General features: G+C 42.4%; 1 protein-coding gene across 6 annotated transcripts in view; it reads left to right on the forward strand.

Annotated features, from left to right (window-relative positions):
- ANKRD6 (ankyrin repeat domain 6) overlaps positions 1-20,771 on the forward strand; it is a 93,405-nt gene that overhangs the window by 38,345 nt on the left and 34,289 nt on the right. For 5 of the 6 annotated variants that reach the window (XM_030945991.1, XM_030945990.1, XM_030945993.1 and 2 more), the window contains exons 3-4: positions 8,542-8,683; positions 19,848-20,104. In XM_030945991.1, the coding sequence (XP_030801851.1) occupies positions 19,985-20,104 (120 nt within the window). In that variant the 5' untranslated portion in view covers positions 8,542-8,683; positions 19,848-19,984. Of the gene's footprint in view, positions 1-8,541; positions 8,684-16,104; positions 16,484-19,847; positions 20,105-20,771 lie in introns of those variants that run through there. The other variant, XM_030945992.1, reaches the window with a different exon arrangement.

Here is a 20,771-nt window from a genome sequence, read left to right on the forward strand (position 1 = left end):
TTTGTTGACTGTATCAAAAGTTATTTGATATGTCCTATGTGAAAGATTTCAAAACCTTATTAGCTAGTCATGTTGTTTTTAAGGTTCTGTAGCAAAGTGGAGCTGGTACTGGATTTCTTCAAAATATACTTTGACATGCAGTGGGTACTTAGAGTTAAAAATAAAAAAAAACCAAAATCTTCTAAATGTACCAAACCCCAAAACAACCAGTGAATTATCAGAAAGAAAAATATTATATGTGGGTTTTTTTTTATTGTAACCAGTCTTTAAAGTGGTTCAGAATAATTAATAAAACGATTTTAAACCCACTATTTTTCATCATTTTAATGGAAGTATCATTCCCTCTAAAAACAGCTCTGCACAATATTGAGAAGTAGCAGTTGTATTGTATAAAAAATAGACCAAACAATTCACTGTTTACTAATACTTTTCTTTGTCCTGAAAAGACATATGTGAAAATATGTTACTTTTTGGTTACAAAGTAGAACTGTCAATTTTTACTTTTATATTTTATTGCAAGTGATTGTGTCTTTATTACCAGACATGCTAAGCTTTCACATTCTTAATATTACATGTAAAATTAGTTCTTAAAATTAAATCAATTCCTCCCAATGCCTCACTTACATGCCAGTTAAATCGGCTGCTCAAAAAAAGCTCTTAAGGAATCTTTTTGGACATAAAATCTCAGGGCATGTTGGGTCGTTTTCAGAAAGGGTGAAGCTGAGTGAAATGTTTTTTTTTTTCTGTTGCAGTTGTGGGAGGTTTTATTCCTGGGTTGAAATGGCAAAACATCAGCCCAGCCACGTGCCCATTTAACTGCTGGAGGGGATTAGATGTTCAGAATTATTTGCTCTGTGGCTGGGGTGGGTTTACAAGTGTGCTGCTTTGCTTTGGTCACATCCAGCTCCTCAGCCATGGACTGCAGCTGGTGGCAGCCTGGGTAGCTGTTGGCTGCTGTGCTTCTCCCTCTTAGTGAGATGAGAGCCCAGACATGGGATACTCTTATGTAATACTTTCAGGCAGTATTTTCCTTCTTGTTTTTGATACAAACAAGATGACCAATCAAATGGTTTTTACCTTAATTTGTGAAAAAATATATGGACAATTAAATTGCTTTGCTGTTGAATCACTGGTTTTTGTTTATAGAGTCACTTTCAGAAATTCCGTATGGTTCTCTTTTGTCAAAGAAATTTTATTTCTTGTTTTTTATCATATGCATTGTTTTATGTTACAGCTGAATAAAGAATCAAATTTCTTCATTACTACATGCCATACAGCAATCCTGAGTAGATGAGAGAAAACTAGAGTATATCTCAGTACCTGGCTTCTTCATTCCATGTAGTTTGTGCTGCTTTGGTAGGCATCTAAAATCATTGCACTTGTTTTGATTGCTATCAGAAGTCGAAAAGTCTGACAAAACTGCAGAGATACTTGGTTTTTTTTTCCTTTCTCTTGCATTCTGCAAAACCATTTATCTGTTTTTTTCTATTACACCACCTAAGTCAACAGAAGCTTCATCCTTGTCTGTGTGTGAAAGGGAAATTGCCCTCCTGTGCAGATGAGGAGGGAACAGGAATCAGACAGTATCTCTGTTAAGCTTCTTTAAACATTTACTAAGAGTTTTAGAATAAAACCTTTGACAAATGTTGTGGTTGAAGACTTTCACATCAAATGATGGTGTGGGTTTCCTGGTTTTCTTTTATGTGCACAAATGACTTAACATAAGTAATGGCTGTTGACTGTATTATAGAAATATATATTCAGAGCATGCATCATTAATAAGACCTTGAAAATAATTGCTGTATATAAAAACACACAAAACCCCACAAAAAGACTTTAAATTACATGTTATTTTCTTTTGAACGTTTTCTTTTCAACTCCTGACTTGCTATTTTTTTTTCTTTTCTTTCCTTCTGCTGCTTCTATTGGAGCTTACTCTTAAGAGCACAAATAAAGCAGAAAGTACTTGGGATATTTTTAGGGTTTTTTTTCAGATATCCAGGTTGTAGCTATCCAGTTGTGTTATCTGATTTTGAACCTTTTGCCCTTTTTATTTGTGCCGCAGATGGGAAGCAGGCAGTGTGCTGAGCAGGTATGCAGTCACCAGCACAGCGGGTGTGCCTTCTGACAGACCTGCCTTGCCTGTCCAGATGTGTCTGTGCATCTGCTCAGAGTTGGATTCTTATGGAAAGGCTGGAAATGGTCAGGAGTGGCAGTACAGCGAATCCCATATTTGGGATTTCAATATCCAAAACTGAAATAGGACTAATCCAGTGCCCTCACAAACATACATGAAAAGTATGCTTTTTAGTTTAAATTAGATGAGGAAAAGTAGTTCCTGTATTTTCTAATACATTTTAAACATGATGATTTGGAATGAATGTGAGAAAGTGAACAGGTCATTTTGCCAAGCCTGTCAGGTATTAGTTGAAACATCAGGCTATTCAAATTTGGACATTTGACTCTTAAACCAGCCTGTCTGCCTGAGACTCTCTTACTCTCTTTTAGGGAACGTAAAAAGACATTTTTTGTTCGAAGGGATGTTTAGAATCTCCAAATTAAGTGCCTAGTGTGGACTGCCTTCTGTTTCTTTCTCCATAAGCATGCTCTGCAGTCATTGAAGAGAATGGGTCTGGGCTACTTCTGGATATGTATCCCCAGTTCCTTGTCCTTTCTGAAGGGTGGTGGTGAGGTGGGACAGTGTGGCCAGCAGATTCTTCTAGAGGAAAAATCTAACAGCCTGTTCATTTGTTTGAATTAATTCCTACATAAGGTGATCCTAAAACTCCCCATCTTTAGAGAAAGCTGAGTAAGTGACATTTCATAGGCTGTCCATTCTGTTATCTAAAGAGCTTTTCTGTTTTCATGTGGAGAGCACCTCATTCCCACGGTCACAGTGCTCCAGAGCCCTTTGTTCATCTTTGCCTCTCTTTTTGCCCCCTTTGGATGGAGGGGTGTAAATCTCTTTGAAACATCCAGCTAAAATGTCAGGGTACTTAATGAATCAGTGTTGCAGCTACTTGTGCTCGTCATGAAACTTCTAAACAGAGAACAAATAAACAGCCAGTAAGTTCATAAATATAAAGGTTTGTTTTCATGCATGAACCATAACAATTCCCTGGTGCCTGTGCCTTGCAGCCTGTCACACTATCTGGTTTTAATGTGTGTGCCCTACAGTGTCTTTGCAGGCAGCTGAATTGTCCTTCCTTTGGCATCCCTAACTTTAAATGGAGTAAGTTCTATCTGCTTAAACTTCCCCTCTACTCTTTCTTCCCTTTCTCATTTGATTTTCTTCTGAAAAGCAGTAAAGAAACTAGCAAAAGAGAGGGAGTAAGGTCTAATGGGGAACTGCCATAGTTCAGTTGAACCTATACTTGAATTAAGAACTGCTCCTTTTACAATTCATATTTTGGAGTTGTATTGCAGGGTGAAAATCCCTGTTTGCCTCAAAGAGTCTACATGGATTTTAATAACAAACATTACACCTGGCAGAAAGAATTCTTCAGCATGCTTTGTTACAGATCAAGATCCATGGACTAAATATTCCAAGATCCAAAAAATAGCCTAGAGATTTAAAGCTGTTTGTAAATATGAAAAATAACAAGCCTTGTAGCTTTCTGGGTATCAGGAGTTGGAGTGAAATAATCAAAGTTAACAGCAAATTCCCTGTGATATAATAGGGTCAAGGATCATACTTATATTCTGCTTAAGGTTTTGCATATGTGAGGTTAGAAATGGGTGAAGGTGGCACCAGAAATAGCTTTGCTGCTTTAAGGACAGCAAAATGAATGGTGGTTAAAAGGTGCTGGGAATCCTGTAGCCTCAGATGGGAGCTAAGGGCTATAATAACAGTTCAGAAGACAGTCTAGAAACTATTTTTAGCTCTTTCTTTAAGAAGATGGAGGCCTTGACACAGCAAAATATTTTCTCTAAAGGATGGCCAGTTCTTGTTGTACATGGGGTTTGCACAATCTAAGCAGAGGTGTGTGGAAATTAGAGGTGATGTCCCTTTGTGGCCAGAGGAAGGGGCCAGAAAGCAGCTGGGGCACTCCTGTGCCTGCATTACAGCTGTTTGCCTTTCTCCATCCATGGTAGAAGGAAATGTAACTAAATAAATCAAAACATTTCAATATTTAAGTTATCCAGCAAAGTGTATCCAGCATGGTGACTATTGCAAAGATTTGTGAGGAACTTGTGGGTTCCATTTAAGAGACAGAAGTGGAGGGAATGACTAATGTATTGCCTGTAAATAGTGTAAAATAATGAGTGGGAGGAGCAGGGAATTGCAGAGAATTGGCTCCAGGGTTTTGTCTTTCCCTTCCCCCTTGCACCTGGGTGGATCAATAGAAAGGGAGAGCAGTTGTGTAATGGCTTTTTTGCCCATCGCTGTGTGCTTTTAGTTTGACACATGCAATTTACTTGGAAAAGCTTAAGTAGCCTTAATAACAGAAAGTCCCAGCAGAGCTGACACTAATGGTCTCCCCCGTTGTCAGTCTCAACAGAGAGATTAAGAACTGAATGAACAAAGAGGCCCAATTACTATCTCCGGCTCTGGATGTGGCCGCATGAAAGCAGGTGTGAGCTGGGGCAGTGGCTCTTTGCACAGACTCTGCCATGCCCTGGTGTGAGAGGGGTTGTTACGGTGCTCTCAGGTTACTGCCATTGCTCAGGGCTGCTGCAGCATCGCCCAGGCCAGCTTGTTTTGCACTAATAGCGAAGTCCAGTCATGCCCTGATAATGCACATTATTGAACACTCTTCAGACACTCACCATCCAACACACTGTGCTAAACCCAGCCCAACTGAGTCTACCATTTTTTTCTACTCAGACAAATCATCAAATCATTTCACAGACAAATCATCTTTTCTTGGCCCAAGCTCTCAGGGAGGTAGCACAGTGCAGCTCTGCAGGGTGTGCAGCCACAGACAGACATGTCCCCACTGGACTGGACTTGCAGAAAGGTCTCAAAGAAAGCAGAACCCTGTTTCTGCTTTCATCAGAGCTTGGAGTGACTTGGTTAATAACAAAATATGAGCACCGTCTGTGAATGGCTGCATACTACCCATTATGAGTGCTGTTCGTCAAATATATTATAAAGCACAGTGCCAGCTCTCTTTTGCCTCCCTTCACTAGGACAGGTTTGTACAATCAATCCAATATTTAGTTTAAAAAAAATTACTGCTGCATGTGCTATAATTTTGTGTCTGTTTTTTATGGCTAATGTGTGGAAGGCTTTAATTGAAACTCATTTCTCACTAAGACTGGCCTTTTTTCAGGAATTTTTCTCTTCTGTTTCTCTAGCTTGGCAGACCAAAGATTTCTCACCATTAGGAAATAAAACAAATGTGTTTCAAGAGGACTCTAGATGGGCTTTACCAACATAGGGTTTGATCGATGATGATGATGATGATGATGGAGGATTGATTTTGAAAAATACACCTTATTCTGTCTCAGTATTGAGGAAAAACATTGTCTTTCAGTGAACAGCTGATATTTGAAGATACTATCCTCTTGACAAACTGTTAAACCAAATCTGTCTCCCCTGGATTTAAAAGATTAAGACCTAAATAATACTTACAGCATCAGTATCAACATTGTCTAGCCTCGCCAGTCTTTGCTTTATAGCTCATTGTATTTTCCAACATCACGTAAAATACTTTACCAGGTACACCAGGTGAATGGTGGAGCTCAACATATTTGTATTTCAAAGGTAGTGAGATAGATACTTTGCATTTTATTAATTGAATGTAAAGTATATGAACATTTAACTGATATATATGAGCATATTTCATTGATGGTTCTAGAGAGGAACAACTGCTCTTGTACAATATAATAACTAATATTTATGCTGCTAAAATATACTTAATATGCATGAAAAATAATGGGTTTGGCTAAAACCAGGTTTGTACAGCTTTGTGTGTTTTTCATACAGCATAAAAAGGAGCACTGCACATCAAATGAATGCAATATTTAATCTAAAGTGAAATGTTTAACACTCATAGCAGCAGTTCAAAGATGAGGACAGCTTTATTAGTGTTTTAGAGTCACGCTCTCTTAAAATTGAATTCTCATCTTACTGTGATAATTAAAGTTTTGTTGTTGATCTCCAGTGATTAAATTGGCTCCCTTATATATCACAGTTACAGAGTTGGTTTTTAAAGTGATTTGTGCATACATCAGAAATTGCAGGGAAGGGAAAAAAAGTGTTAATAATCTTTACTAACAAAGACTTGCATGACTGATGAAAATAGAGGAGTATATGAATTTTCTATTTCCACCAAAACAAAATTTGAAATACCTCCTCCTTAATGGACTGGAGTGCATTTTGGGAAATACCTGTGTATTTCTTAAATCATATGCACTAAGCAAATACGACAGTTTATAAAGAAGTAGTAATTTGTTATAAATATTTACTCTACAGCCCCAGTGAGGTTTTTGACAGCATGGGCTTGTCCCTGGGAGATTCTTTTTTTTCTCCCTCCAGTTCTCTCTCAGCAATTGTTTTGAAGAGAATACTGGCAAAAGAAGCTTTTTCATTGTTTGTACTCTCTTCTCCTTTCTTAGAAGCCTTTCATTCTTCAGCAAAGGCAGAAGTTCTTTGCTTGCCCTGCTTTGCTAACCCTTCCACCTGCCCTGATGATCATGTACAATCTCAGGCCATTTCATTGCTTTTTCAGCTCTTCTCTTAGACCCTCAGGTCTCATTCCTCCGGTTTTGCAAGCAGCATCTGAACCTCTTCCATCATGAAAAAAGACCAGACCATCACCAGTTACGTTTGCTCTTCTGGATACCTTCCGCAATTCTCTTCTCCCCCGTATTGCTCAATGTGCTGTCAGTAGTTGTTGGTGGCACAGTGACTTTTCCAGTCCAGCTTTGCACATTTCACTCTGGGCAGTGCCTTTCCTGACCTCTCCCTCCTCAAAGGTGACAATGTGTGCTTCCTCCTCAGCCTCACATCAGCTGCCATCTCTCTGCAGTCCCTGATGTTCTTGAAATCCTGGCCATGCTTGTGTTCTCTGATCTCATACAAGATGTTGGGTAGCCTGCCTGGGCTCTTAAACTCCTCACAGCATTGCTGCTGGATCCCTCCTACTCTGTCTGCCACTCTGTTCAATTGCTGCTGCTTGATTTTCCTCACAAGTACAGAACAGGGATCTATTTCACCTTTTGGACCCTTTTCTTTGAACTGAGTTTCAGATTGTTAGTAGTCTTTAATAAGTGATATGTAAATTAGCAGCATGTTATGTTAATTTCATACTGTAGATACTATTTGCCAGATAGACTGTTTGTATTGCTGTGGAGTTACTTTTGTTAGCCTGCAGTTTTCAGAGTATAGATAAGAGATAAGATACCCAAGTGAAATCACACTAGCTGTGTTCCCAATGACCCAACGAACCTGCTGAGGTGAACAGAATGACACAACTAATCAAATTATCTTGAATTAGACTTAGTTATGTTTTTGCATTAATGCATCTGGTTTGTTTGTGGTTTGTTTTTGGTTTGCTTTTTTGTTTTTTTTTTTTTTTAAAGGAACCTTCTATTTTTCCAGTTTGTACATGAAATTATAAGAGCACATAACCTATGGAACTTGTACCACCTCTGAGACATTTTAGGAACCTGTTTTCAGAGTACACCATTTATTCCTAAACTGAAGTAGCATATAAGTTCATCCAAGCTGTAAGAGGGGATGAGCCTCTCCAAGTTCCATTTCTTGATTCTCACGTTAAGCCAGGTCTTTTTGCACATCATCTTGAACATGACTGTTGATAGTCTACCTGTAGTTTATATACAGTTTATTTATTTGGTTCTTTATATTTCAATTGGTATTTCCAATTAAAATGAAACAGCAAGGTGTGTTCACAAGACAGTGACATTGTCATTGACAACATAGTCAGCAAAACCAAAAGGTCAAGTCACAGACATAACTAGTGCTTAGTTTTCCAATGCCTGTATGCTTTTGTACTTAAACATATCTGCTGATCTGAATGTATTAGGAAAAAGGATAGCAAAAGCAGCTAAATTATGTGGTAATTTTAATTAGTAGGAAAGAGGGATGGTAAGGTCTTCCAACAGCATTTTCTAATTGAAGTCACTGAACTGGCATTTCAGCAATGATTTCTGCTTCAGAGATCAAGAGAGATTATTTATCCTTAGCAGTTTTCAGCTCTCGAAAGTTCATGCGGGCCAAGTGATTTCCATCATTCATGAACACTGTTGTGAACTTATCCCTTTCCTGATTTTATTGATTTGTCACGTGATTTCTGGGAAGAAATTAAAGTCTCTGTTACATTTTCCTCGCCCTTACAAAGCAGTGAGAGCTGCACAGTTTTATTTTCAGAGGTCAGTTAGTGGGAACCAAACTGGAGAGCTGTGGTTGGAACTTGTTTATAATGGGAAGTGGGTGTATAAACCTCAGGAGGAAAAGCCTGGGTTTGCCCAGGTGTGTGCAGGCAGCTGAGTGCTGCAGAAAACACTGGTATTAAATTTCTGTGTTCTCATTGTGCTGTGATTCTCCATTTATGATGTGTTTTCCTCACCCAGGAGCAGTGTACAGAGACTTGCTGTTGCTGTCAACGCTGGAAAGACTGAAGCTGGCATCCCCATAGTCCTTCTCCAGAAGTTGCCTTGCAAGACACAGCTGTAAAATGTTCATCAGAAAAAACTGAACCATAGATCCTTAAGAGTGAGTAAAAAACAAATGTGACCTTTCTGAATTTTTGTCTAAAATGTATAAAAATAATGCCATGGATTTTGCATTTTAGAGATGCATTCCAGTTCCTGGGTAACTAGGGATTGTGAAGAGCTTGGACTGACCTGTGGCACTGGGTTATGATATTTACATTGCACTGCTGTGTTTGGGGTGTGTAGTTCCTTGCTTCCTCTGCTGTCCTTGTATGCCTCTGTTGAGCTCCATTTTTGAGGACCAGAGGTTTGAGGAGTGTCAAACATTGAAATGGGATTTCCCTGAGCAGGAGGCTAGCTTAGCTAGCTTGAATTCTTCAAGATAAAGTCACAGACTGTCCCCCTAGGATGCCCCATCCTCTGCACAAGGGTTTCCATGCACTGAAGTCTTCCATTGTTTCTGGAAACAAGGCACTCTCAGTGCTGGAGGACTAGCTGCTCTTGTGGGATCACTGACTAGGGCTTAGAAAATTAGACCTGAGAGTGTGATGTGATTTCTGAAGTCCATGCAGAAGATAAGTCATTACTCAGATTTGCTGATACTTTCTGCACTGGTTCATTTTTGCATCTCTTTTCCAATCTGAGTGCTTTCCCATGGTAAGTTAGAGTGCTTGCTCCACATGGTTACTCCCGCTCTTTGGTCCCACTGTCCTCAGCTTCCATGACGGACACCTCTGATGGAAGAGGTGAGTTATTTGAGAACTGTTAACTGTCAGTGTCCAAGGAGAGTCTTTTCCCTCAGAAAGCATCCCTCATTATGAGGCTATCACCAGTGCACCTTCTGGTGTCACCAGAGATTTTTCCATTGAGATAATCCCTGCACAGCTGTCTACTGGCACCCTTGCAAGCCAACATGAAGGCAAGATCAGCCATGCCATCAGCATGAAGATATCTTCAAGTTAATAGCACAATACAGTCAAGCAACAAAAAAATGTAATCTGGTGTCATGCATACAGCCCATAGAATGTGTGCAAAACACTTTATTTTTTTTAGTTTTCTTTTTAAAGTTATTTTTATCCCCCAGACTTGTTTTTCTCAAAGATTTGGCTTATTTAGTTACTTTGTATTGTGGGATGCTGCTAATGAAAGTAATTGCTTTATTCCTGAGGGGACTGCAGCATGTTGTAAAACGGGATGTAACAATCCTTTAATACAATATAAAAGGGTTTCCAGGTAGATACATTCTCTGTTGCTGCCTGAAATGTTTGTGGGTTTTGGTTCTGCAAGTTATTACTGCTTCTGCCCCTCCTGCTTGTGTAACACAGAGAAATGAATGTTAAAACAGGAACATTGGGCTTGTGTTCTCGGTTGTGTTCTTCTTGGTGACCCCAGCTTATGAAAAAGAGAAACAGCATTTAACCCTCAAATCACTAATGGGGTGGTGGGACAGAAAGAACCTCTAAGCAGTGTGGGAGGGTGGAATAGGGAGGAAATGCAGGAACTTCAAAAGGAGAGGAAATCCACAGGGATTTAGCCCCACTAGGTCCAAAATCAAGAGGATTAAACTCTGCTCAGATTTGAATGCCAAGCACTACACTGTAAGAATGGATGTCTGATTCCTACAAGGCAGAGAATTACTGTTTAAGCTGCAGAAATAAGTCTGAGAATTTGGAGTGTGCTGGGAAGTGAATTTGATCTGTCTGATGTGGTTGCAAGGAAAGGCAAAGCCCAGTTCCAGGGCTCTGAGATGCAGAAGTTGATCTGTAGAGGAGATCAGAGGGAATTATTTACTGTGTGGTCATCATGACCTGAAGGGTTAACTGGCCTGCAGGAATAAGAAAATTTTGACCATGGGGGGTTTCAGGGATCCTGTAGTACAGAAGTGGTCCCGGGGGAAGAGCAGTAAAGCAACAGACAGAGTCTGACATCAATGATGAACCTTGTCATGATGCTGGGAGTCAGCCAGACATCCCTGATGAGGGTCAAAGAGTTTGTCTAGAAGATCTTGTGGAAAGTTTGTGTGGGGAGCTCAACCTGTGTAGGAAAACCACAAGCAGTGCAGGAAATAACCAGAGGATAAAGCTCCAGTTTGGGTAAGAAGTCCTTTCTTTGGTACAGAGACTTGAGAGGATGTACAACACACTCACCTCAGCAGCCAAGAGGTGCTGTTAATTTCTGTTTTTCAGCTGGGAGAAACAAGTAGATGATGATGATGATGATTTCTCACATCTCAGATCACTGTTTCCTGTTCTTGCAGTTAGAACAGCCAAGGGCAGTTGTTGAACCTTATTTTCTCAGGATGTTTTCCCCTTTTTCCACCTTTCCCACTTCTTTCACCTTTTCAGATGATAAGTTCCTTGGTTTTCTACTTCTTGATGATATCTCAGGATGCCTCTGGTTGCTGGACACCCCCAGCTGCCCTTCAAAGATGCTGGCTGCTCTTCTCAAGGATGCTGCTGGCCCCCAGGCTCACAGTCCAGCAGGCATCTCCTCTTTCAGCACACATATTCTGCTCAGTGTTTCTCTCCTTGCAGCCAGGTTGCACTTTGGGGCTGCTCACATCAACAGCCCTCTGCAAATATTCTGTGACCAAGCCTCAAAAGAACTGTGTCAGGAGATGAATGAGCAGAGAGCTGGAGTAAGTTATCTAGAGGGGAGTGGCAGAAAAACTCCAGTCTTTTATCTAGACAAGAAAGCAATGAAGGAAATGAAAGGAGGAAAGGGGACAGGGATCCTCTAGAGTGATCTTCCATGCTTCTTTATGTTGGTCAGTATAGGAGATCAATATTAGGTGTCATTTTGATAAACCAGCTTATTTTGTAGGGGAGAGAGTATTTTAATTGTCTGGGGTACAGTACTGGCAGTATTGAAATCTCTGTTCATTGCCCCAGTTTCTTTACGTGCCTTTACAGGCCTTTACATGCCTTCATATGGTAGTCCAGTCAATTTGCTGAGACTGCTGACAAATGTATCCTTTGATATGCGTTGGAATAATTTTGTCATTTATGAACATCTTTGCGCTAGAATAGGAGTAGAGACCTTCTGTGGGTGTCATGTAGGACCCTGCACAGCCAGGAAACAGCAGTTTTGGTGGCTGACTTGACCTGGCTACCAAAGCAGAATTGAGCCCATGGTCTCAAGAGGAAAAGCTTTGTCACCTTCAGCTGCTGCTGTGTAACCCAAAACACTGAGGGAGGTGTGCAGCGTGGAGGCTTTGTGCACTGCATCAGAGAGTCTTTGCTGTCTTTGCCCTAAACTCTGGATAGGATAGGATAGGATAGGATAGGATAGGATAGGATAGGATAGGATAGGATAGGATAGGATAGGATAAAGTCCCTGAACTTACACTTCTCTCTCCTTATTAGGATCTCCTCAGAGATGATTTAAAGTTGCTCCCCAGTTCTTCAGGTCTCTTGCAAAGTCTGCACAGAGAGCCTTCTGGCAGACTCAGCAAGTTTGGAATCTTTCCTAAAGAGGTTCCCTGTGTGAATCAGATGCAGCTAATTTAGCTCATCAATAATGTTTTTTTCTTGGGAGCTACAGCCAGTTTCTCAACAGCAGCACTGGGAGATCAGTGCATGGGTTTAGGAAATGAGAATTACTGTCCTGGCTGTGCTGACTGGTGGGGTGATTCTATGCGAAAAAAAAAAAAAGTGACCTTCATGTCTGCTTCCCTGCTGTGTTCAGTTTCTCTCACTTGCCCATTTTCCAGGGTGTGCCAAATCCCTGGATATTTGTGCTTCCTCTTGCTGTTGCAGTACCCTGTGGTGGGAGGCAAATGGAAAAATCGTGATCTCTTGATGATAATGGTGTGCACCATGACAGGGGCACACACCTCGCTGGGGGTTGCAGTGGACATACTCAGTACTTCCAGCCGTCCTTGTCTGAATACACCTTTCTCCCACCCTGGCCTCTTCATCCCTAAGCTTTCATCCACTGACTTTCAGCTTGAGCCTTGTTAAGCTTTTAATTGACGCGCTGCCTGCCAGACTCTTGCTCTCATGCCAGAAGCCCAGCAAAACTGAGGAATGTTGTGCCAATATCCAAACATCTCGTGTAGTCACGTTGTCTCCATGATTCAGTGCTGAGCTGGGTGGCACTGGTTCACCTACCTCACCCCACCTCCCAGTGCTCTCCCAAGACATCAGCTGTGAAGGTGCAGGAGGGGCTGCGTCATTGCTGCTGGCAGCTCCTAAGTCATGTTTTTCTTGAAGAGGAAGAGCATCTCCAGTGCTCTTTTGCCAGCTGAAGAATATTTTGAAGCTGGTAAATGTGTTCTTTTCTTCTCTGCTGTGTCAGCCAGAGCATTTCCTGATCACTGCCTGGCTGCACATCTTTAATAGTGTGTATAAAAGATAGGATCTAGCTCAAATAGGAGTTTGTGCCTTGGTGTTGGTTGGCATTAGATTATTGTAGTGGTGTTTTCTGGCCTTGAAAAAAAAATTTGTAAGTGTAGGAATTAGTTTTTTCTTGAAATTTTCTGGAGTGTCTTTTGCAGTATTAACCTGAGTTACTGTTATATGCTGTCTGGGAGGGTGTGGGGCTGCTTGTGCCAGCAGGGAAGATGGTTCAGGTCATACATGGGCAGGAGGAGACCTCTGCACCAGCACTGTGACATGGCAGCAGCAGGGTCCCCAAACTGAGTGACAGATGCTGTCCATGCTAAAGATCATCTGAACCCTTGCAGCACAGGACATGCTTTGGGATCAGAAAAGGAAGAACAGCACAGAAGGAGAGGGAGTTGGCTATGGAAAGGGTTATGGCACTTTCTGCTCACAGTGAGGTCCTGCAGTCGTTTTAATAGGCTCCTGCACAGAGGGTGACAGTGAGGGACAGTTCTCCCATCCAGAAGCCCCACTGTGTGTGATGGTAGCATAAAACCCCACTCTCCCATGAGCACAGCCGTGTGTCTGCTTGGTTCCCAAGGTTAGGCTCTGGCACTTCTGTTAAACAGCAGTCAGCTGGAAAGATCTCCTAACTGGTTTTATGCAAATGGGAGCAGATATGTCATGCATGTGTCTTTGCACACTGGCACTGTCCCCTATCAAACAATAGATATTGTTTTGTCATGTAAATAGTGCCCAACTGACAGGGCTTTCTGGGAGCTGAGCTTGCTTGTACTGAGTGGTTTTGACGTGCGTGTATGCAGGTGTTGAAAGAGTGGGGAGTAACAAAGCTATGGAACTTCAATGGGAAAAGTCAAATAAACCCCCCAAATCACGTTATATGGAAAGTGGTGAGTATATAACTTGTGTGTTGTATAAGGGAGGTCAGGGCTACACAGCAGAGAGATAAGTAAGGAGGGAAGAAAAGCAATTGTTTTCATACAAGATTAGTTATGTTCAAGCAGTGACTTGAAACTGCCTCTGATCTTCATCGCTGGTCTCCATGTGTCCGTGCCTTTCTCCAGGAGCATTCTGCCTGGCAGGTGCAGCTCTGGAAGTTGGTTTTGATGGCACCAAAGCATTGCCTGAGAGCTGCCAGGCAGCTGAGGGTTTACACTGAGTGCAGCCAGCAGTGGAGGCCAGGCAATGGAGATGGACTGGACGGAGCAGCTGGGGAAGCTGCGGTCGCTGTCTCTGTGTCCATCGCCCAGCGGGGCTGGCTGTCAGTCCGGCTGCAGGCGGCCACCTGCAGTGGAGCAGTGACATCAGTCAGTCTGCTCTGCTTGTGGTGGGAAGCCTGATGAGCAACTGTCATGCAGATGCTCCCTGGGAGGCTGCTAAATAGTCATTGTTGAAGTAATTACTAGCAACAAGTGGGGGGAAAAAAAAGGCAGCTCAGAAATTGTTTTCAGATGTCCCAGACAGTGGTGATACTTAGGGTGATGAATATGCAACTATCCATATGAAAACTAAATTATTGTACTGGCCACAATAAAATATGTCATGAAAACAGTAAAATCCACCCCCCCATACCCCAGACTCAAAGTCTATATAGATGTCCAGTTCAAAATGTTGGTTGGTATCAAACCTAACTCCAAAAATAGTGTTGATGATGTTGTAAAGGAAAGAAGAAAAGTGTGAATCAAAAGCGCATTGTTCTCGACCTGGTGGGGGGGCTTTACTGTTTTCCAGATGAAGCTTCTGGTGGCTTTCACAATTACACCTTTGACTGATTTTTAACTGTCTTTTGGGGCAGGAAGAGGTGAGAGGCAGTATCCTCCCTTTAGCAAAATATATTTTTTTCCTGAGTTGTTTGTACTGGATGATGAAACTAAAGAAAAATCACTGAAAGGGAAGCAGTGCTGCATGTCTCGGACAGACCCTTTTAAAGTCAGCTGAAAGAAATGGCAGATATATCAGCATCCTGCAGTAAATGATAAATGAGTTCCAGGAAACCCACTCTTTCTAATGCAATAATCCACTCTGCTGAATAATGCTGTTGTTCTAAAGTGAATACAATCTTAGTGTTTACGTCATATTTTATGTATGACAAACTGCTTTGCAAAGAGGCTGGACGAGAAAAAGAGCATTTTATAGATTTTATACTGTTATGTACTAATATAAAAAGAAACCCATTTTGCTGTAAGAGTCAAGCAAAGAAGAGCAGTATTTAGATGTAGGAAATTTTCTTAGAAAGACTATTACTATGAATTAGTAGCTTTTATCTACTCTCCCATAAAAAATGATCTAGTTCCATATTTTAATATTGGAGTGTTGCAAAATAATTTAGACTAATTTTATTCCATTGTTTATGTTGAATAAAATAAAGCTACAAGATGTTGAGATTTTTTCTTGGACTAGAGGTTCGTCTGGGCAGTGGTCACAGCCCCAAGCCTGCCAGAGTTCAAGAAGCATTTGGACAATGCTCTCAGGCACATGGTGGAATTTTTGGAGCCATCTTGTGTGGAGCCAGGAGTTGGACTCAGTAATCTTTGTGGATCCCTTCCAACTCAGGAAGTTCTGTTATTTTATGATTCTGTGATTCTATTCAGCATACTTTCTGGTGATAAACTGAAAAAGAGAATTTGGGATCCCTTGCAGAAAACTGGGGGTCCCTTCTTCTTTTTTTCCCCTTTCATCTTGTACCTCAGCACATATGGAAACTTTGTGTTAGCTACGTAAGCATTCTTTCATTCAAATACTAATTTAACTTAGTGATTGCATTGAGAATGACCTGTGCTCTGGCATTTCATCTTTTCCATTTAGCACAGAGAACTTCTTAAAATTGATTAGCTCACAGCTCCTAAATCTTTCATAGTTTTGGCTTTTTTCTCTTCCCTCAGCGAGAAAGCTGCTGGTTTTAACCCTTTGCATGAACTTAGGGGAATCTGTTGCCTAGCCTTTCAGTATCTGTAGTGTTTGATGTTTCCTAGACTGTCCTTTGGCTTTTGAAAATCATCATTCCTGTGCTTTTTTTGTTACTGACGTGCAGGCGCTACGGCCACTGAAGCAGCCTGGCAGCAGTTTGGAGGGGAGGGAGCTGGGGAGGGGAAAGGTGCAGAGAGTGTTTCTGCCAGCTCTGCCAGTTGCACGGGAGAGAGGACAGAGCTGGGAGCTCTACAGCCCTGCCACCAAGCAGCCAGCTGCCCACCCACAGGCTGCTGTGCCACCCCAGACAGACAGACAGACAGACATGTCCTAAGTGTCTGTGGGGCAGTGTGGCTCAGTGAGCTGAGAGCATAATCCGTGGGGATGCAGCTGGACCTCAGCGCCGGGGGACGGTGCCTCGCAGCTGCCGATTGGGAACACTGATCCACAGTCAGCCTGTCCTTTTCCACACTCCACTGATGGGGTGAGCTCATTATCCTCGGAAGGGATTGACCCACAACAAAGCAGCTGAACCTGTGGGCATCACATCTGGCCAGTTTCCTTGGAGAAGCTCGGGAAGTAGGTGTTGCTTTCCCAGCCCACTCCAGGTAAGTAATCTGATCTTAAACAAAGAAGCACAGAGATGGCTGTTTTTCATTTAAAAATATGCTAAAGCAAAATAATTTTTTCTGTTGTTGTTTTGAAGGCATAAGGTTTGAATATTCTCATGCTCTGTGCCTCCCTTGAGCTTCTGGATCTTGGGGGTGATAATGAGGGATTTAATTCTGGGCAGCAGGTGCTGGCAGCAGGGATGCGATGCAGCGCCTGTAATCGTGTTGTTGGGTTCATTTTGCACCATCTGGGTGTGAAAGGAGCAGTCAAGCTTTTAATTGCAGTCCTTGGGCATCTGGTACCTTCCTCCTGCTGCTGGGGGTGCAGACATGATCAAGGAAAGGCACTCTGTGTGTCTGAGGCATGCAGAGAGTTAAAGCTGGGGGCAGCGATGCCACTGCCAGTGTAGCCACTGTGCTGGGGATGGGTCCCTGGGGAGGGGAATGAGAAGGCTGTTCCCACTTCCACTGTTCACCCATCACCTTTTTCTACCAGCTCAGGAGAAAAGGAAAGTTGGTCTTTCAGTTGTCTGGGCTTCCTGTTCTAAATGGACTCGTTTTTCTGAATTGCAGATAATCCCAGTTGAGGAGATGTAAAGCAGATGTGGTCACAGGGAATGTGACCTGTTGTTTGAGCAGCAGCCAGGCTCATGCTGTGACTGCTCTCTGGGAGCAGGACCAACACCTGCTGGAGACCTGGGCAAAGTGGGAGATACCCCTAAAAGACCAATAGCTGAATCAGCTCCTTGCTGTGTTTTTATGTATGATCCAAGTGGTGGAAAAGACAAGAAGGCGAACTCCATGATAGCAGTGACGCGGTCACAGTCCATCACTCCAGTGTGGCAGGGCATGGCAGGAGGAGGCTCATGATCTCAGCGTGCTGCAGGATGGGAAAACTGTGGGAGAGAGGGAGAACTATTCAGTTAGGGAGTATGATTTCCAGCATTTACCTTGCATAAGTTATCCAGACTTTTCCCAGCCCTACATTGTTGAGGTATTAGTGTCTTTCTAGCGGTGTGGCTAAGATGTGATGAGCACCTATGGTTTCTGCAGACATGCTCAGAAATATCAGTGTATCAGGAAAATGACTCCATTGAAACTGAGATTTTTGTAGTGAATATGCAAATCTGTCAGTGACAATGATGTCACTGCATTGTTTTGCTTTTGTTGTTTTCTTTTTTTTTTAATTTAAGAGTTAAGAAAACCAAGCAGGTTCTGACCAGAGATGTTTTAAGATGTCAGTGTACATGCCTCCAGCCAGAGTGTTGGCAGGCATCTTAGGGGTAAGGCTGGGGATAAAGTGATGGCACAGTTCACCTGGAAACTACCACTGCCCAGGCAGGGGCTGGCACAGGCACACACCATTGTCTGCCTGAAGAGCTCCCTGTTGTCAGGTGTGCCCTGTACTGGGGACTGGTCACGGAGGGGAGCTGTGGGGTGTGCTCCTGGGTTATGGAATCTCCACTTTGGGGTGTGATGGGAGACTCGGGGATGTTGGGAGCAGGGGGCTGGGATCATGGGTGGGAGGTGGGAGGTATGGAGGGAGGGTGGGTGTTCCACTTGCTTTGGAAGCAGGAGTCACTGGAAATCAAATACTTGAGGAGGTAAGATTGAAACTTGTGTTGTTACAGTTCAAATTAGTAAATGTAGGCCATCTGTGTCACTTTTAAAGTGGTTTGTACTATAATGTGTACAGCACTCTGCCAGAGGAGCAGGGTATGATATGTTAGTGAAGGACATGAGGGTTTTTTCTTCTGTCTTCCCTATTTTCCATTTTACCTGGGTACAAACTGTGTCCATTACACTGGGAGTGTGAGTGAAACCAGTCCAGTGGCACAGGGTATAGCACCACCCCTCTGTTGTTCTATGTTATGCTAACTTTGAGGCCCAGAAGCTCTTTGTCTGGTTTCTCTAAATAAATGTGCAGCTATTTCCATGTTGCTCCAAACATGTTTGCACTTAGAAAGGAAGAGAAAGGTGAGGGAAAGCTAACTTCAATCTTTTAAATGGAAATGGTCTTGCCTAATGCTAATACTTAGAAATCAAGGGTCAGTTTCCTGGAGTTTTTACTGGCTTTGGCATAACTTTCTATTGACCTCAGAGAAAGCAGTAACTTTTCTGTGCTTTCAAGGGCCTTTTTCTAAGATGCATGTAATATTCTTCTGCATATTGTTCACCTCGAAGGGTGTTATAAGAATTAAAGCTCATAAAGCATTCTAAGATTTGCTAATATAAATCACCTTAGGAGTGCAAATTAAATTATGTTGCCATCTACTACTACAAATTAACCTACAGTTTTAGTTATAGCTGTTCTGAGATGGATTTAAAGGATAATATAGGGGTGAAAGACATTGTATTCCAGTATCTATCTCCAAGATCATCTGGACCCTGTACCTATTACTCTTCGACTATGCAGTGTTTTGTACTAGTGGCTCTTAAGGAGCAGTGCGGTGATATTTCAAGAAAGGAGGACAGATAATTTGTAAATACAGTGGATATCTTGAAGGTGTTTTTCCTGTGCTGAAACAATTGAATACTTACACGAGAAAAGCACAAATAAAGCTGAAATCTTCCCAAACTGGGCAGGTTCTGGATCCCACAGCTCAAAGTGATCAGTGGATATATTTTCTGTAATTATATCAGAAAACTCTTTTCAGTTCTGATGGCTCATTGGATGGGTCAGTGAAGCCTGGGCAGACAAACATACCCACAGTTTGCATGATGAGTGCTAAATCTGAGTTGTTTCTGGGATCAGTGGGGAATGAGGTCAGCTTGGTGGGGAGAACATGATTTCTCAGTGGCAGCAAAGATGAGTGTTTCCCTATAGCAGGCTGTGATCTTTCCCAGCAGTGTCCTTGGGATGGTTCAGGGGAGGCTGTGAAGCATTTTATACTAGTTAGAGAACAGTCAGCTGCCTTTAATTGCTGACTGCACTCAATCCTTCCAGGGCAGAGGTTTGTATATCTCTGTCAGCAGCCAGTGACTATAACCTGTTCTTGTTCCTTTGGCCAACAGGAGTTAACCCACCCTTGGCTAATTAAAGACCAGGAAACCTGGTGGGGGGAGAGAGGATGAAAGGGGACCACACAAATAGAAGTTAGGCTGAAAGAGAGTTAAGCTCTCAGAAAGTTTAGGGATTTTTGTCCCAACCAAGGGGAATGAGGGCACATTGAAAATGTGCTACTGTCTACATCCCTCCACCTTGCAAGAGAAGTGCAATGTCTTCAGGAGGTTCTGAGGAGTTTTTGTGATCCCCTCCCAAGCCAATACGAAGATGAACATTCATGGAGGAGCTGCTCTGTTTCTGTAGTGCTCTGTTCCTGAAAGCTGCCTGACAGCAGTGTTGTTTTCTGATCCATAGGTCCAATGGATGGCATAGCAATAGCATCACTGTCCAGGGAGCTGGAATCCTTCCTCGCCTGCCTGCATGCTGCTTGAACTGATCCCAAGCCTTTGTTTTTGGACTGAAGAAACCTGAAAACCTTTCTCTCCTAATTCATGAGCCAGCAGGATGTGGTCGCCGTGCTTTCAGAACGCCTGCTTGTAGCCGCCTACAAAGGCCAAGTGGAGAATGTGGTGCAGCTTATCAACAGGGGTGCCAAGGTAGCAGTTACCAAGGTAACCAGAGAAAAACGCTTTGCAAAACCCTGGGAACTAATGTAACTCTTCTAGACCATTGTCTGTGAAAATGCCCTCCTAGCTTTACCAGTCTGAATGTGACTGAAGTTAGCGTTCAGATTTCCTTAAAGTTTGCACTTAATAGCTCACGCAGATTTGCAATATAGTGCATGTCTCGTGTTTATACCCTCTGCAGTGGGTGCAGCTGTGATCAACACTTAGTCCTTGCAACACAGTGACACAGACAGAGGGGAGCAACCTTTTCAAAGCATGCATTGACTTTTGAACAGTGTGTGACCTGATGAATGGAGCGATTCATCACTGTCAAGGGAAGGCGGTTCAGGGCACCCGTCTCCCTGGGTGAGGGGATGGGGAAAAGCCACCTCTTGTGGCAGGGTAAAGGGATGCAGAAACTGCTTCTTGCTGCTGAAGTCCCTTGGTGCAGCAGCATCACTTATACCCAACCTCTTCATTGGTTTGTTTTGTGTAGTCCCTTAATCAGTTCCAAACTTGGAACTGTGTTCCCTGTACCTTTGAGAAAAGTCAGAGTCAAAGGATTTCTGCTTAGATACAAGTGAGTTCATACTGATTATTCACCTGTTCCTAATGCTCAACATGTTATAAATAATACTACCTTAGAAGAGATGAGATGTAATTGCCTGTTGCA

Source organism: Camarhynchus parvulus, chromosome 3 (assembly GCF_901933205.1).
Source record: "Camarhynchus parvulus chromosome 3, STF_HiC, whole genome shotgun sequence".
In the NCBI taxonomy this organism is placed as follows: Eukaryota; Metazoa; Chordata; class Aves; order Passeriformes; family Thraupidae; genus Camarhynchus; species Camarhynchus parvulus.